The sequence below is a fragment of the Pelobates fuscus genome, chromosome 3 (genome assembly GCF_036172605.1).
Source record: "Pelobates fuscus isolate aPelFus1 chromosome 3, aPelFus1.pri, whole genome shotgun sequence".
In the NCBI taxonomy this organism is placed as follows: Eukaryota; Metazoa; Chordata; class Amphibia; order Anura; family Pelobatidae; genus Pelobates; species Pelobates fuscus.
The window spans coordinates 134433375-134452503 of NC_086319.1; the positions used below are offsets into that span (position 1 = coordinate 134433375).

The 19129-nt window shown below is 41.8% G+C and overlaps 1 protein-coding gene across 2 annotated transcripts in view; it reads right to left on the minus strand.

The window, feature by feature from the left end:
- PFDN1 (prefoldin subunit 1) overlaps positions 1–19129 on the minus strand; it is a 99366-nt gene that overhangs the window by 9467 nt on the left and 70770 nt on the right. For both annotated transcript variants that reach the window (XM_063445274.1, XM_063445273.1), the window contains exon 2: positions 14420–14586. In XM_063445274.1, the coding sequence (XP_063301344.1) occupies positions 14420–14586 (167 nt within the window). The remainder of the gene's footprint in view (positions 1–14419; positions 14587–19129) is intronic.

Below are 19129 nucleotides of genomic sequence, written 5' to 3' on the forward strand. Positions count from 1 at the left end.
GTATACCGGGGGATAAAGCCAATAATCAGTGAGCAGCTAATAGTGAGTCATGAGATAGTGAGATTGCAGGCTAGCAAGTGCCTTCATGGGCACCTGACTGTAATAACACTGGATACCAGGCTACAGAACCCCCTAGGAAATGCCACTGTGTAAACAAAAGTACAGCAGGGTCCCAATAGGTATACAGGGGGGTATAGCCAATGATGAGAGGGCAGCTAATGATAGGGCACTGAGCAAAAAGCTTGCTGGCTAGTGTATGTCTTAGTGAGCGTCTGGCTGTAATGGCAACACTGTGCACTAGCTAGCGATTGTCCTGAACTGTGCCTTCGTGGGCACCTAGTAAAGGAGAGAAAATATATATATAGCTTGCTAGTAAATACCCTAATCTGTGCCTTCGTGGGCACCTAGCAGTAAGGATAATAAGCCCACTAACGTGCTAAAATAGAGTATCCGAGCTATTACCCTAATCTGTGCCTTCGTGGGCACCTAGCAGTAAGGATGATACGCTTACTAACGTGCTAAATCAATTCTCCGAGCTGTTAATCTAATGTCACGAGATTAAGAGAGGAGAGGTCCAGAGATCCTGAGTAGAGCAAAGATAAGTGCAATGTCTATGTGCAAGGTAGCACAGAACTCAACACAAGTTGAGTTATACAGGACCAAACGTCGAGCCCCGACGCGCGTTTCGCCAGAGACAGGCTCATCAGGGGGAACCGACTCTCCAGAGAGGGTGAGTTTAAATAACCCGCCAAGAGTCATCATTGGATCAACCAAAAGTGTGATGTCATCCGCGGTAGTCAGCCGCTACGGAGGCTGGGCGCGTCCAAAATTAGAGGTATGGCGCTAGCCAACGAATAGATCGTGTTCTACGTGTCTGATCACAAGCAATGGAAAACCCTGGAGTAGTGCTGACAAAGGAAAGGGGAGAAAGGAGGTTAGAATCTGCCCCTTAATAGAAAAAGCCGGTAGTTGCGACCATTTACACAAATTGATAATTGTTGCCAGCACTTTGATGGTAAGGAGTGGGTCGTGCTTGTGACAGAGGGATGATGCATATTAATGCTATGGTTGAAGGTCTAACACACAAGTTAGACCTGTCATTTTTGGAGTGTGTTGGAGCAGTTATAATTACTGACATATGTTAAGATAGTGATAATGCACCAAGGTGCTAATCAGTTAAAAGTAAGTTGTTAACAGTGCTTGTCATCGGTGAATGAATGCGGTATAATTGAATTCTTCATTCAATCCCGATGGGGCCAACGTCTTAAAGAGATAAATCCATTTAGATTCTTTTTGTAACAGGATCCGGTTGAAGTCTCCTTTTCTGGGATTGGGCAATAATTTTTCTATTGCCTGAAATCTTAGATTGTCAGATTTGCCTTCATGAAAATTGGTGATGTGTCTAGCCACTGGTGTAGGAGTGATGGTGTTTTCAATTGAGTTAATGTGCTGTAAGATTCTCCTACGGAACTGCTGGAATGTCTTTCCGATGTATTGTACACCACAACTACATGTGATGAGATAGACAACCCGGGTTGTGCTGCAATTCACCAGTGCATTGGTGGCTATGGTGATATTAGACTGTGTTGACTGGACAGTCTTGGAAGGTGTGATATATCGGCATGCCTTACAATGTCCACACCTGTACGTCCCTTTGGTACTGGTTAGCCAATTGCTGGGTGGGGATGGTAATGACAGGTGGCTATGGACAAGGAGGTCCTGTAAGTTGGTGGGTCTACGTGCTGTTAAGGGAGGGTAGTTGGGGAGAATGTCTTTCAAAAGGGGGTTATGGAGTAAAATTGGCCAGTTTTTGTGCAGTATATCAGACATGGTGTTCCAGCCTCGGTCGAACGTGGCGATACACCTAGGTGTCTTTGAATCTGCTTTAGGTTTACTGGTCGTCAAGCTCACATGTCTATTAATCCCACTTGCTCTTTGGAATGCCTGCTTGAGAATGCGGTTCGGATAACCTAACTCTTTGAATCTGGATCTTAATAGTTTGCATTCATTATTGTAAGTAGAGTCTTCAGAGCAGTTTCTTCTCGCTCGTAGGTATTGGCTAAAAGGGATTGAAGCTTTTAGCTTAAAGGGATGATGGCTATCCCAGTGGAGAAGACTATTGGTCGAGGTAGATTTTCGGAATAATTCAGTTTGAATGCTACCATCTTCTGTAAGGATTATTTTGAGATCTAAGAACACTAATTCGTGTTCGTGGATCACATGTGTAAGCTTCAAGTTGATCTCGTTGTCATTAAGGGTTTGTACAAACTGTTCAAAAATCTGAACAGGGCCCGTCCAAAAAAGGAGCACATCGTCGATGTATCTATGCCAGTTTAGAATATACCCTTGAAACTGGTCAAATTTCGCTGAGGTAACAATGTGTTGCTCCCACCATCCCAAAAATAAATTTGCATATGTGGGTGCGCAAGTAGTGCCCATGGCTGTCCCTGAGATTTGCAGATAATAATGACCATTAAATGTGAAGTAGTTGTGGGTCAAAATGATTTGAAGGGCATTAATAAAGAACATAGTTTGTGAATCACTATACGAGGTGTTCTCCAAAAAATATTTACAGGCTAGAAGATCCATCTGGTGGGGTATGTTGGTATAAAGAGCCACCACATCCAGGCTAGCTAGCATGGTATATGGGGGGACTGACATGTCATGCAAAAGTTGCAGGGTGGTCTTGGTGTCTTGGAGGTATGAGGGTAACTTTAGTACAATTGGATGTAAAATCTTCTCCATATATTGACTCAGACGCTCAGTTAAACAATTATTCCCAGATACTATGGGTCTACCTGGTGGTGGTGATATGCCTTTATGTACTTTGGGAAGACAATAGAACGTAGCGATTGTCGGATTCTTATGAGGTAATAGGAATTTAAATTCCTCTGTAGTGATAACCTGCTGTGTCATGGCTTCAGTCAGTAGGGTGTCTAGCTCGCTTAAGAATATGGTGGTTGGATCAGAAGGAAGGGTCCTGTAGCTTAGACTGTCATTCAGATGGATCATACACATATTGATGTAGTCATGTCTATTCTGTAGGACAATATTTCCACCCTTGTCCGCAGGTTTAATAATGATGTTGTCAAGTGTTTGGAGTTCTTTTAATGCTAGGCGTTCTTGCGGGCTCAGGTTATTAGGGATGGGCATGTGATTAGATGTCATCTCAAATTGGTTGAGACATCTTCCTTCTGATCCAACCACCATATTCTTAAGCGAGCTAGACACCCTACTGACTGAAGCCATGACACAGCAGGTTATCACTACAGAGGAATTTAAATTCCTATTACCTCATAAGAATCCGACAATCGCTACGTTCTATTGTCTTCCCAAAGTACATAAAGGCATATCACCACCACCAGGTAGACCCATAGTATCTGGGAATAATTGTTTAACTGAGCGTCTGAGTCAATATATGGAGAAGATTTTACATCCAATTGTACTAAAGTTACCCTCATACCTCCAAGACACCAAGACCACCCTGCAACTTTTGCATGACATGTCAGTCCCCCCATATACCATGCTAGCTAGCCTGGATGTGGTGGCTCTTTATACCAACATACCCCACCAAATGGGTCTTCTAGCCTGTAAATATTTTTTGGAGAACACCTCGTATAGTGATTCACAAACTATGTTCTTTATTAATGCCCTTCAATTCATTTTGACCCACAACTACTTCACATTTAATGGTCATTATTATCTGCAAATCTCAGGGACAGCCATGGGCACTACTTGCGCACCCACATATGCAAATTTATTTTTGGGATGGTGGGAGCAACACATTGTTACCTCAGCGAAATTTGACCAGTTTCAAGGGTATATTCTAAACTGGCATAGATACATCGACGATGTGCTCCTTTTTTGGACGGGCCCTGTTCAGATTTTTGAACAGTTTGTACAAACCCTTAATGACAACGAGATCAACTTGAAGCTTACACATGTGATCCACGAACACGAATTAGTGTTCTTAGATCTCAAAATAATCCTTACAGAAGATGGTAGCATTCAAACTGAATTATTCCGAAAATCTACCTCGACCAATAGTCTTCTCCACTGGGATAGCCATCATCCCTTTAAGCTAAAAGCTTCAATCCCTTTTAGCCAATACCTACGAGCGAGAAGAAACTGCTCTGAAGACTCTACTTACAATAATGAATGCAAACTATTAAGATCCAGATTCAAAGAGTTAGGTTATCCGAACCGCATTCTCAAGCAGGCATTCCAAAGAGCAAGTGGGATTAATAGACATGTGAGCTTGACGACCAGTAAACCTAAAGCAGATTCAAAGACACCTAGGTGTATCGCCACGTTCGACCGAGGCTGGAACACCATGTCTGATATACTGCACAAAAACTGGCCAATTTTACTCCATAACCCCCTTTTGAAAGACATTCTCCCCAACTACCCTCCCTTAACAGCACGTAGACCCACCAACTTACAGGACCTCCTTGTCCATAGTCACCTGTCATTACCATCCCCACCCAGCAATTGGCTAACCAGTACCAAAGGGACGTACAGGTGTGGACATTGTAAGGCATGCCGATATATCACACCTTCCAAGACTGTCCAGTCAACACAGTCTAATATCACCATAGCCACCAATGCACTGGTGAATTGCAGCACAACCCGGGTTGTCTATCTCATCACATGTAGTTGTGGTGTACAATACATCGGAAAGACATTCCAGCAGTTCCGTAGGAGAATCTTACAGCACATTAACTCAATTGAAAACACCATCACTCCTACACCAGTGGCTAGACACATCACCAATTTTCATGAAGGCAAATCTGACAATCTAAGATTTCAGGCAATAGAAAAATTATTGCCCAATCCCAGAAAAGGAGACTTCAACCGGATCCTGTTACAAAAAGAATCTAAATGGATTTATCTCTTTAAGACGTTGGCCCCATCGGGATTGAATGAAGAATTCAATTATACCGCATTCATTCACCGATGACAAGCACTGTTAACAACTTACTTTTAACTGATTAGCACCTTGGTGCATTATCACTATCTTAACATATGTCAGTAATTATAACTGCTCCAACACACTCCAAAAATGACAGGTCTAACTTGTGTGTTAGACCTTCAACCATAGCATTAATATGCATCATCCCTCTGTCACAAGCACGACCCACTCCTTACCATCAAAGTGCTGGCAACAATTATCAATTTGTGTAAATGGTCGCAACTACCGGCTTTTTCTATTAAGGGGCAGATTCTAACCTCCTTTCTCCCCTTTCCTTTGTCAGCACTACTCCAGGGTTTTCCATTGCTTGTGATCAGACACGTAGAACACGATCTATTCGTTGGCTAGCGCCATACCTCTAATTTTGGACGCGCCCAGCCTCCGTAGCGGCTGACTACCGCGGATGACATCACACTTTTGGTTGATCCAATGATGACTCTTGGCGGGTTATTTAAACTCACCCTCTCTGGAGAGTCGGTTCCCCCTGATGAGCCTGTCTCTGGCGAAACGCGCGTCGGGGCTCGACGTTTGGTCCTGTATAACTCAACTTGTGTTGAGTTCTGTGCTACCTTGCACATAGACATTGCACTTATCTTTGCTCTACTCAGGATCTCTGGACCTCTCCTCTCTTAATCTCGTGACATTAGATTAACAGCTCGGAGAATTGATTTAGCACGTTAGTAAGCGTATCATCCTTACTGCTAGGTGCCCACGAAGGCACAGATTAGGGTAATAGCTCGGATACTCTATTTTAGCACGTTAGTGGGCTTATTATCCTTACTGCTAGGTGCCCACGAAGGCACAGATTAGGGTATTTACTAGCAAGCTATATATATATTTTCTCTCCTTTACTAGGTGCCCACGAAGGCACAGTTCAGGACAATCGCTAGCTAGTGCACAGTGTTGCCATTACAGCCAGACGCTCACTAAGACATACACTAGCCAGCAAGCTTTTTGCTCAGTGCCCTATCATTAGCTGCCCTCTCATCATTGGCTATACCCCCCTGTATACCTATTGGGACCCTGCTGTACTTTTGTTTACACAGTGGCATTTCCTAGGGGGTTCTGTAGCCTGGTATCCAGTGTTATTACAGTCAGGTGCCCATGAAGGCACTTGCTAGCCTGCAATCTCACTATCTCATGACTCACTATTAGCTGCTCACTGATTATTGGCTTTATCCCCCGGTATACCCATTGGAACTCTGCTGCACTTGATTGTTACGCAGGGACTTCGCCAAGGGGGTTATTAGCCCTTGCAGCTAGTGACAATTTACTAGCAACTGTATAGCTTTGTCGCTACTCTAGCCAAGTGCCCACCAAGGCACATACTAGCCACTAAATCTAACTTTATGATGGGTATTGTTTAGACCAATAACATCCCCTTCTCCTGTTAGCAACGTGCTGCTTGTTGAGCTATATCCCCCGATTTACCTATTGGGACCCTGTTGTATACACACATTTCTTTCAACACAGGGTTATTCCCGAGGGGGATACTAGCTTATGTATATATTGTTCTTTTATGCTGGGCAATTTTTTCTTTTTCAGTAGTCAACACCTGGATTTGCAGGGTCATATACAGTGTAGCCAATTTGCTCTTACTTTTACCATTGTTATTCTGTTACATGGCATCAGTATCCGTATACTAAGTTCACCCTGGGCAACTGGTAACAGGCTATCATACAGCCATCACTGCAGGGATATACTTCCTTAACTACTGTTTAGACTTTTTTGCCCCATTTGTGTCCTATTTGTTTGTTCACCGCCTCTCCGTCTGTGTACACCCAGTTTGTACAGTTACAGCCACTTGTACTGCCCCAATTATCCACCATTGAGGCAGTAGTGATCAGTAACTCTGTCAGTCTTTTTGTGTGTGTGTATTTCAATTCATTAAAGTTATTTTCTTTGATACCTTTCATTATTGAGGGACAGTCCCCCCCCCCCTTTTCCTCTTTGCTCGCATTCTCTACTTAGGGTTACCCCCTGTACTGTCCCTTTAAATCACAATTGATTACTATAGTGCTTATCGTTCATAATAGTGGGACACTTTGTACACATTCCCCCTTCTCGACCGATCTGCTTCTCACTCCAGGATCGCAGATTGATCGACGAAGAACTCTCCACCCTCCTTGTCAAAGGGGCTATAGAAGGGGCACCTCTCAACCCCGCAGGTGTCATAAGCAACATTTTTCTGGTGGAAAAGAAGGGCGGTCAAATGAGGCCCATAATAAATCTGCCCCCCCTCAATGCCATGGTTCGCTACCGCCATTTCAAGATGGAGGGTATTCACCGGCTACGAGATCGCTGCCAGAATTCACTATCGACTCCGATGCGAGCCTCCATGGCTGGGGGGCCCACTGCGAGGGGGATTCGACGGGAGGCCGCTGGTCGGAATCCGGATCCCGGCTACACATCAACGCGCGGGAGCTCCTGGCAGGCTCCTACGCCATCCTTAGTTTCGCGAGGGACCAGGCCCTGGCATGCATCCGCCTCCGCATGGACAATGTCTCAGCAGTGAGATATGTCAACCACCTGGGCGGTACACAGTCTGCGGTGTTGGCCAGATTGGCGAAAGACTTTTGGGAGTTTTGCCTGGAACAGAACCTGATGGTTTACGCGGAATACTTACCTGGCCTGCACAACGTTCAAGCGGACTGGGGTGTCACGATATCTTTCGGACACCAGCGACTGGAGATTGGACATGGACGTGTTCTCCAGTATATCATCTCTCTTGGGTCCCTTTACCATCGACCTCTTCCCATTCCGGCTCAACACCCAACTGTCACGTTTCTTCGGCTGGAGGCCGGATCCCACAGCTGAGGCAGTAGACGCCTTCCTGCAATACTGGAGCGGAGACCTCCTGTATGCTTTCCCTCCATTCTCCATAATTCCACGCTCCCTCCGGCAAACTCTCAGACACCGGGTCGAGATGGTCATGGTGACCCCCTTCTGGGAGATGCAGTCATGGTTCCCTCAAATGCTCGAGATGACAATGGACTATCCCCGACTACTGCCGTAGTTTCACTAACTGCTGCTGGACCCGATGGGACGATGTCACCCCCTCCTTTTGGAAGGCTCCCTTCCGCTCCTGGCGTGGCGGATCTCCGGGGACCCTGGGAGATCCAGGGAGTTTTGGAAACGACTAGACGACTGTTGGCAGAAGCGTGGGCTCCCGGCACTAGACGGGCATATGGGTCAGCTTGGAGAGCTTGGGCTGGCTGGTGCCTGGCTAGGGACACGGATCCCGTTTCAGCTCCTGTAACCATGGTCCTGCAATTTCTGACTTCCCTCTTCGAAGCGGGGCTTACCGGACTATCAACCTCTACCGGTCTGCCATCTCTTCGACTCATCAAGGATTTGACGGATGTCCCACGGGGCAACATCCCTTAGTGTGCCGACTCCTCAAGGGCTCTCGATTCTCCCGACCACTCAGGCCTCGCTACTCCACGACCTGGGATGTCTCCGTTGTATTGTCTTTTCTCTCATCCTGGCCAGCTAAGTCCGCACTCTCCTTAAAACAATTATCAGCAAAGTTAGTTTGCCTGCTCTGCCTTGTCTAATGCAAGAGGGTCTCGGACGTCAGAGCTCTGGACTTTGACGCCAGGCCAAACACCCCAGATGGGGTAACGTTCAACATCCGTGGACGAACTAAGACGTCTATCAAATCGGTGTCCTACCAGAGTTTCCCTACCTCTCCGGCATTGTGTCCAGTGGCTTGCCTACGCAAATATGAAGATCGCACCAAACTCCACCGTACCGCTGTTTCTCCACAGTTGTTTCTATCCTTTCGTCGTCCTTTCCACCCGGTATCTAGCACCACGTTGTCACGCTGGGTGAAGTGGTTATTGTCTCAGGCGGGCATTAAAGGGACTCACCTCGTTCCAGCGCCGGGAGCCTCGTGAAGCCGCGCCCCCTATTTCGTCAAAATGACGAAATAGGCGGGCGCGAGCAGAGAGCAATCAGACGCTTCCATTTGGAAGCGTCATTGCTCCCTTGTGCGCATGCGCGGCTTTGCCGCACATACTTCAGAGGGCAGCATTCATGCCGCCCTCTGAAGTGCTGAGCGCACTACCGCGCATGCGCGCGGCCGCGAGCTGAGTGACAGCTCAGCTCGCGGTCTTTGCCCGCCCCCCTCCTCCGCTGACAGGCTGGAGAGAGAAGGCGCGCACACAGTGCCTTCTCTCTCCTGAACACGTCAGACGTATTTTAATACGTCTGACGTGTACAGGGCCTTTTTAGGGCCCTGCGTGATAGGAAGTCCCTCTAGTGGCCGTCTGAGTGACGGCCACTGGAGGTATTCCTATCAATCAATGTAAACACTGTATTTTCTCTGAAAATACAGTGGTTACATTAGATTGCCTGCAGGGAGCTATAGATAATACCTGAACAACTACATTAAGCTGTAGTTGTTCAGGTGACTATAGTGTCCCTTTAATACCACGGTCTTTGGCGCCCATTCAGTCCGGGGGTCCTCGGCCTCTTCGATGATGACTGCAGGTGGGCGTCTGGTGAGGACGGCCGATTGGTCAAGGGAATCTACTTTCCGGGAATTTTACTTTCGACCGGCCCCGCATACGTTTGCTGCAGAAGTGGACCAGCTTGCAATATGATGTGTCTTGTTATAAAATTGCATGATTTTGCTATTACATGACGAACAGTCATTTTATTAAAGACACGGAGGCGAGTATTGTCCCACCCATGTTATATTTCTCATGTAATGTTTTTATTTCCCACCCAGTTTGTTGTATGTTTAGACGAGTTACATCGAATGGTTTGGCATTGTAAGTGGGGCCGTGTCGTAACGGGGTTGATTATGTACCTTGACTTGTTTATTCACTCTGAATTGTGGGACTGTAGATATGTGGGGGTTTTGCTTAGTCTGGCCTTGAAATTGGTTGCAAGTATCGACTTTAACCTGTGGGCTCCTGTTCCTTTATGTTTTCACAGCCTGATCCAAAAAGGTGGAATGCCATGCTTCAGCTTGTGAGGACTCCCACCGCTGATAGAGTTTGGTCCTACGATCACCCGGTTGTGCTTCCCTGTTTTTGAAGTGTTATCCTCTTCTTGGTGAACAGTTCTACGTTGTCTCCTCATTGGACATTATCGCGGTTCTTGGTTATTGACGTTATTTGGTAGGGTCGCATCAGCGGGGAGGGGTCTATGTTACTGCATGTTCATTATTTTTTCATTCTGTGCTGCTATTGGTGGACAGTAAAGAAAGGGATATGCAATACTCGCCTCCGTGTCTTTAATAAAATCATGATTTTTCGTCATGTAATAGCAAAATCATGCAATTTACAGAGCAAGAGATACAATTGTTTAAGGTAAAATACATCTGAAAGTGAAACCAGTTTTTTTTTTCATGCAGGCTGTGTCAATCATAGCCAGGGGAGGTGTGGCAAGGGCTGCATAAACAGAAACAAAGTGATTTAACTCCTAAATGGCAGTGAATTGAGCAGTAAAACCTTAGATGCATGATCTATACACTAAAACTGCTTCGTTAAGCTGAAGTTATTTAGGTGACAATAGTGTTCCTTTAATAACCTTTCAAATACTTTTCCAGCCACAGAAATACTGAGGCAAAGATTTTAATGTCCACATTTATTAATGATAGGGAGATGATTTCAGACCGCTCTATGGAATTTCCTTGTTTTAATATTGATATTATGTTGTCCCTTGTCATTTCCCGTATTAATAATATTATTAAAAATTATAACCAAGGCATCTATAAACTTATGATTGCGTATCCTGTTAAAAGTGGTTGGTAAAACCATTCGGGCTGGGGGTTTGCATTTTCCTAGTCCATCACTTACAGTTTTAATCTCTGCAGAAGTGAAGGGTTTATTTTACAATTCTGATTCTCTGATAATGTGTGAAGCGTGGTATTTTTTAAGCAGCTGTTAAATTGATCCTTACTTGGTTGGAGCGTCAAATTATAAAGATGTGCATAGTAGAAATTAAAAAAAGTGCCTATATCCAAGGGGTTTATATAAATGTACTACCTACCATACTACCTTATGTTATTATTACGTATGTATGTGCTCTTTTTAACTTTACCTTTTCGTTTCCTGGTTAGAATCTTGTCTGCCTTATTGCTCTTGTAATAATAATTAAGCTATAATTTTTCTAGATTTTCTCAGACTTTGTTTGATTTGGTTTGGAGATATTTCAGATATGATATCTTGTGTCAGTTGGTTTTTACTCTTCATGAATAGATTATTAAGCCTGTGGTATAAGGATGATCATTTTAAACCTTGTTTTTTTAACCTACCCAGGGAGCAGGGAGGAACTGCAGGAAGGTGATCAGAGAAGTCCCACAAGTGCCAGGGAAAGATCCACTGAGCTCTCCCAAAGGCTGAGTGGACATAAATTTAAATAATTTGTGAGCTTATGAGAAAATGCGTTTGTGTGTGTCTGTCTGTCAGTGAGTGTGTCTGTTTAGGTATCAGTCCCCTCTGATCGCATGGGAAAGATATTTTTACTCACCTTTTTTCCCCACTGCGTGCCGGTTTCGCCACAGCTGGTCTCTCTTCCATGGCTGAGATCATCAATCCTTATGATCTCAGCTAAGCCAATGCTTTCCCATAGTAAAGCTTTGGGAGGATATTGTGCATGCGCAGCAAAAGACTGTGCTGCGCCAATCAGCATCTCCCCAAAGAGATACATTGGATCAATGCATCTCTACGGCGAACATTCAGCGCCTCCATGCAGATCATGGCGAGCTGAACATAGGTTCAGCATCTAGATGGGGTAGGCAACCTTATTATCTCCCATAATACAGACAAGGCATCATGGGAGGTTTAGCCTAAAACATCTGGAGTGCTGAAGGTTGCTACACCTGATGTAGGAATCACCTCCAGTGGTCGTCTGAGTGACTGCCACTAGAAATGGGTCCCAAGGCTGCAATGTAAACACTGCATTTTCTCTGAAAAGGCAGTAGTTACATTGAAAAGCCTATAGGGACATGCTACAGCAACTAGAACAACTACATAAAGCTGCAGCAGTTCCGGTGACTAGAGCATCCCTTTAAGAATTGCATTTTTCTCGTTCTAAATGAAACTTTGTTCGTTTAAAAAGGACTGGCTCCTAACTTTTGGCTGGCTCCTAGATTCCAAACAAATTTGTGAAGCCCTGCCATATTTAACAACCTATGGTCTGACCAAGCGTTTTCAATGTTTATTCTTTTAACCTAATCTATAACTAGGGAATTATCCCATACCATATCAATTCTCGAGTAGGGGAAATGTACTTTATAGAGTTAAGTGTAGTCCCCATCAAATGGGTGATTTAAAGAGGCACTGTCATGACGAACTTACCATTCCCTAATCTCTTCCTCTTGTCTCCCTCTCTCAGGATCTGTTATTAATTTCTTCCTATTTAATCTAGTTTTATTTAAAACATAACACAAAGTAGAGACTACTTTGTCTTATGTATTTTTTCTACACTTGACCCACCCACTTCTTGTGGGTGAAATAAATTTTCCCACAATACTCCCACAATCTTGTGATGCTTCCTGTCAGTATTCCCAAACTACCAAATTTCGTCCTAACAGAATGAGAACTTTTTTTTCATTCACGTTAGGACGACATTATACTTTTAGTTTTTTCAGAATTTCATTAGAATGAACGAAGTTCCAACCTGTGCTGCGGCTGCATCTTGCAGCCACTTAGAGGATAGCTCTCTAATTCCCACGGTATTAGGGAGCTATCTACCAAAAGTCTGAAAGACTAAGATTAGTCTTTCAGCTAACTTTACCAATACTAAGTAAAGATTACATAGTATTAGTAAAAAGGGTAGACTGCCCCTACTCGCTATGCTGCTTGGGGTATCGCCGTCCCTTCTCACCCTGGACCAAAATCCTTGATCCAGGTCCCAGTGAGATGACCTCTCCTCCAAGAGAGTATAGCTTACAAGAGCTAGTGATTATAGCAATCCAAAGAACAGGGATTATAACTGGTATAGCTGTTCTCTACAAATTAATGAGACGAGGCTCGGTGTTGAGGGTAAGCAGGAACTCATGTATTGGCAGTCACAATTGGCCGTATATGCAGGTCACCATGAAAGGGGCACTCCCCCCTAGACCTGAGAGTAGACTACAGTAAAAACACACATGATTACATTGGCTCTCAGGTCCAGGACACTCCCATACAAAATAGGTCAATCCCTCCCCTGTGCCTGGGAGATAATTATTTGAGTACACAAACATATAATTAAATTATCTCTTACATGCAAGAAACATGCAATACAACAACACCCCGAAAGTACTCCTAAAACACATGGAAACCCCACAAATCCCCTGATGGTCCCCCAGATCGGGGCTCAGCATATCCAAAAATCACCCAGATCAGCTCAGGGGTTCAAGATTTCTAGGAAATTCATAATTTTGACCGACCGTGCACATGGTCCTATGCCCAAAACCGTTCCGTGGAATTAAAGCGAACAGTCGGTCTCTCTTTATGGAGTACAAAAGTACATAAATCACATACGTTTTTAAATGGCCCATAGTCCTGGGGTAGGAGGCTGGCAAGCAGGCTTCTCCAAAAACCTGTTGGCGAGGTGCTGTTTGCCACAATGTGTAGGGAGACTGTGTGATGCACTCAGCCAATGAGCTGACCCTGTACAGCAAGCCTTGGTTTAGTGGAGGTAATGGAAGCATCAGAGGAGGAAGGTAACCAGCAGACCCTAGTTTAGTTGTCAAACCATTCTTAACCCCTTAAGGACACATGACATGTGTGACATGTCATGATTCCCTTTTATTCCAGAAGTTTGGTCCTTAAGGGGTTAAAGGGAAACTATAGAGCTAGGAAAATAAAGTTAAAAACTTCTTGTGCCACTTACCTGATTCCAGTGCTGATTTCCCTCGAAACTGGTTCAGACTCTGCCAGCCAGTGGAGGGGACATAATGCACATGCGCTGCGAGCACTGCACTCGCATTAGTATAATGCTTTCCTATAGGATCTTCGATGACACAGCATGAGGACAACCCGCATCAGTTAGGTCCCCTGAAGTCCCTGTAGTGGCTGTCTGATAGACAACTACTAGAGGTGGAGTTAACTCTCTAATGTAATTACTGCGGTTTATCAAAGGCTGCAGTAACTAGAATTGCAGGGTTAAGGGCCCTGGGACAGTACACCCAGACCACTTCAATAAGCTGAAGTGGTCTGGGTGTCTATAGTATCCCATTAAAAGATTTGGTTATTTACCCTAGGAGGGATCAAGGACACTTGCACATACAAGACTTTTTAAAACTTGGATATCTGCTGTCTGTTCATTATATCGATTTCCATATAGGTCCTGCAGATTGTAAGTTAGTTTATCTTGTTTGGTTATGCTGATCTCACGTTATATATCAATGTATTAGCTTTTACACAACACTGTCCAAATGAAATACTAGTGCTATAAAAAAAAAAATTATATACATGCCCATGAATAAAATTCAGCATTACTTACATTCTTCCCACACCTTCATATACAGGGGTTGTATCAGACAAGTGCATAATTTCAAGGTTGGTCAGCTGAGCATGTTTCTTTGTTCTACTGAGCTGCTCAATTTGTAAATCAGCAAGTTTTACTTTCTGCTGCGTGTCAATCACTTTGGCTTGAAGTTCTGTGAAGGCCTGTTAAAAAAAAACAAAAAACAAAAAAAAAACTGTTTTCAAATGGAACTCCAATGGTGAAATTGACTGTACACAGCACAAGAAGCAGCCCCAGTTATTAGCTTGGTTACAGTACATGTGCTGGGGGTACTTGTTTGGATTTGTCTACTGAAGTGTTTAGCAATGTGTGTGCCTGATTGTAAAGAGGGATTTGTGTGTGTCTGTGTGAACAGGAGAACAGATTTGTGGATGGGTGTGCTAATGGATTTACACATCCCGCCCCACCCAAAAAAGTTGACTTACTATGTTGTGGGTCCCTTTACCCATTTTAATATAAAATTAACCCCTTCCCTGCCAATTGATCACTGAGTACAGTGATCAATTGGCAGGGATTACATTTTACTATGATCTGATTTTTTTTTTTTTAACCCCTGAGGGTTAATTATTATTTTTTTTTAACCCTCAGGGGTTAAATCTATTTTATTAATTAATTTAAATATTTTAAAGTTATAAATTTAGCTAGCTGGGGAGGGTGGAAGTTAGTGGGGAATTGGGGGATTTAGTATTAGGCTAACTAGGGGTTAACGTTAAAAAAAGTTTAAAAATAAGCTTTAAAAAGTTAAAAAATTAAGTTAAAAAAAAGTTTTAATAAAGTTTAAGTAAAAAATGTAAAAAAATAAACCCTTTACCCAGTCCAAATAAAAATTAACCCCTTCCCTGCCAGTCGATCACTGCCTACAGTGATCAAAATACAGATCACAGTATTATACTGTGATCTAATTTTTTTTTAACCCCTGACGATTAGGAGTTACATTTATTTAATTAACTAATTTAAATATTGTATAATTAAATATTTTGCTAGCTGGGGTGGGTGGGAGTTATGGGAAAATGGGGAATTTACTGTTAGTGCTGCTTACTGCTAGTTAGGGGTTAACGTAAAAAAAAAGCTTAGAAAAATGTTAAATCTGTAAAAAAAAGTTTTACGAAAGTTTAGGAAACTTTAAAAAAATTAATAAGCAAAACAAAAGTTTAAAAAATAGTTTTAAAAAGTAAAAAAAGTTTTAAAAAGTAAAAAAATACATTTAATAACGCTCATTACCACTACACCTGGTACAAGCTAGCGGAAAATTATCCCACGCTAAGGTTCAAAATTTGCCTTTTGAAATACCCTGGGATGTCTTCTTTAAGAAATGGTATGGCTTTATGGGGTATTTGGTTTATATAGCCTGGTAAAATACTCTAAAATGGGACATGGGCACAGCGTAAAAATGTAAAGTTTGAAAAAAAAATGGAATGGCTGTGTCCCAAATGTGCCCCTCCGATGTCCACATATACCTGGCAAAGGTACATACGGGGGTATTTTTGTACTCAGCAGACATAGCTGAGCAACATATGAAGTATTATACAGTGGTAGTACACATATGGTTTGCAAAATATACTGTGCAAACTCACTTTGTGTGTCAAAAAGGCATAAAAAAACGCTTATTACCACTACACCTGGTACACGCTAGCGGAAAAATGATCCCACGCTAAGGTTCAAAATATGCCTTTTGAAATACCCTGGGGTGTCTACTTTAAGAAATGGTAGGCCTTTGTGGGGTAGTTTAAATTTAAAACCTGCGAAGATGCTTGGAAATTGCACTTCGGCCCGGCGTCAAAATTCAAAGTTCGGTAAAAACTGATATGGCTTGGTCTCCTATATGGCACTGTAGCTTCACGAAATAGTGCCATAGACATACAATGGGGGTGTCCTTTTACTCAGAAGACTTAGCTGAGCATAATTTGGGGGGTTTGAACTTAGTGGCACATATGAAATATACAAAATGACCAGCAAAAATGCAATCCGTATGTAAAAAATGCACAACATTATTTTTTACCACATACTTTGGCATGTAATGGTAAAAAAATGGGGGCATGTTAAGGCACAATATGCACCTTATGAGATACCCTGGGGTGTCTACTTTTACAAATGGTAGGCCTTTGTGGTGTTTTTTTGAACAGTCAAACTGTTATAATACCCCAAATGGAAGCATAGGCTCATTAAATCCATCTCTCAAAATTCTACTGTGAATACTGAAAAGGACAGGTCTCCTATATGGCACTGTAGCTTCACGAAATAGTGCCAAAGACATACAATGGGGGTACCGTTGTACTCAGCAGAAGTAACTGAACACATAATAAAACTTTGTACAGGAATAGCACACACCAACTTTACAAAATACACATGAGAAGTTCTTTGTTATAAGTTTGTGTGTGAAAACCCCCAAAAAACACAATTTTACTCCAATATTTAGCAGAGGTTGGCGGTGAAATGGCTACGTAGAAAGTGTCAAAACAACCTTAGGTAAATAGCCTGTGGTGTCTACTTTATATAAATATATACTTTTGTGTGGCAATTTTGTTTTCTTTTATGGCTATAAAGCTTACAAGACAAACATACCAAATTCTAAAATCGCTCCATATTAAAAGTTTATTTTACTCCTTGTGCTTTGTAACCTGTAACTACCAAAAAAAACTGAAAATCCCAGACACATTATATATTCTGTAAATCAGAACAACTAAATTAATTTATTTTAATTACTTTCCTTAACCTGCACTAATTAGGCACACATTATTATTGCAAAAACTGTAAAAAAAAAAATCAAAATTTTTCATTTTTCTGTATTTTTTTTACAATAAATAAGCATGTATATATATATATATATATGTTACATCAAATGAAAGCCCTTTCTGTCCTTTAAAAAACTGTATATAATATGCGTCGGTGCAATAAATTAGTCAAATGCAAATTGCAGTTGAACGCAAACAGCAAAAAATGCAAAAAATGCCGTTGTCACAAAGTGAAAGACAAGCTTCCGAAGCTCTGTCCTTAAGGGGTTAAAGGGACACTATAGTCACCAGAACAACTACAGCTTAATGTAGTTGTTCTGGTGAGTATAATATCTCCCTTCAGGCATTTTAATGTAAACACTGATTCACTGCATTGATTCAATGCATCTCTATGATGAGGTGCTGATTTTTGCCAATCCAATAAAGGGACCCGTGGAGAGCTGGAAATAATGTGAGTTTTAAGTGGGTTTTCACTATAGGGTCAGGCATACATGTTTGTGTCCCTGACCCTATAGTGATCCTTTAACCCCTTAAGACCGCAGGGCGTTCTATGCCGTCCTTATTTATATGGCTCTAAACGCCGCAGGGCGGCATAGAACGCCCTGCGATCTTTTCTTCTTACCTGGGAGCCCAGGTAGTCCCCCTCTGTCCTCTTCGGCCCCCCTGGGCCATGTGATTGCGAGGTCCTTGCGAGGACCCCGCGATCACATGGACGGCATAGCCGTCCATGTCAATGCCAGCAGAGGGAGTGCCTGTAATGCCTGTTGCCTGAAAATGAAATAAAATAAGTTAAATCAGTGTAAAAATAAGTAATATATACTTAGATCATATATATATTTATTATATATATATGATCTAAGTATATATATATATATATATATATATATATATATATATATATATATATATACACACACACACATAAATATACATACACTGTCTACGTGTATTTTAATATTAATATATACATATATTAATATCAAAATACACGTACAATGATATTGATTAAATATATAATTTTCATTTTATATATATATATATATATATATATAATACAAAATATATAAATAAGTTAAAATATAAAATAAAAAAAATAATAAAATATAAATAGATAAAAAATGTATATACATGTGTAATTTCGTTCTAACTATCTTAAACTTATATATATATTGATCAAAATACATGTAGAACGAGATATTATATATATCTATATACATAAGTATGTATCACTATATATATATATATATATACACACCTATATATAAATAAAAATAATAAAAAAATTATATACACACACATATACACACATATATATATATATATATATATATATATATATATATATATATATATATATATTTCTACGTATATATTTATGTAATAATTTTACATAATTAGGTCATTTTATTAATTACAATTTGCAGGACCTGCCTGACAACCCAGGCCGAAAGTTCAGGGAATTAAATTTTCTAGCACTAGATTTAACCCTGTAACTTTCCAAGACACCATAAAAGCTGTACATGGGGGGTACGGTTTTACTTGGAAGACTTTGCTGAACACAAATATTAGTGTTTCAAAACAGTGAAATATATTACAACGACGATATCGTCAGTGACAGTGACATTTTTTGCATTTTTCACACACAAATGGCACTTACACTGACAATATAATTGTTGTGATACGTTTTACTGTTTTGAAACACTAATATTTGTGTTCAGCGAAGTCTCCTGAGTATAACAGTGCTAGAGATCGACCGATATTGATTTTTTTTAGAGCCGATATCGATATTCTGTGAACTTTCAGGCCGATAGCCGATATAATTTGCCGATATTCGGCACATTTACCATTTTGGAAAATAAAAACAATTTCTAAAGGTAAATGCACAAAATATACATGCCACGTGTAGTGGATGCAGTGTGTTTAGACAGGGGAGCTGTGTGTGTTTGTGTAGTGT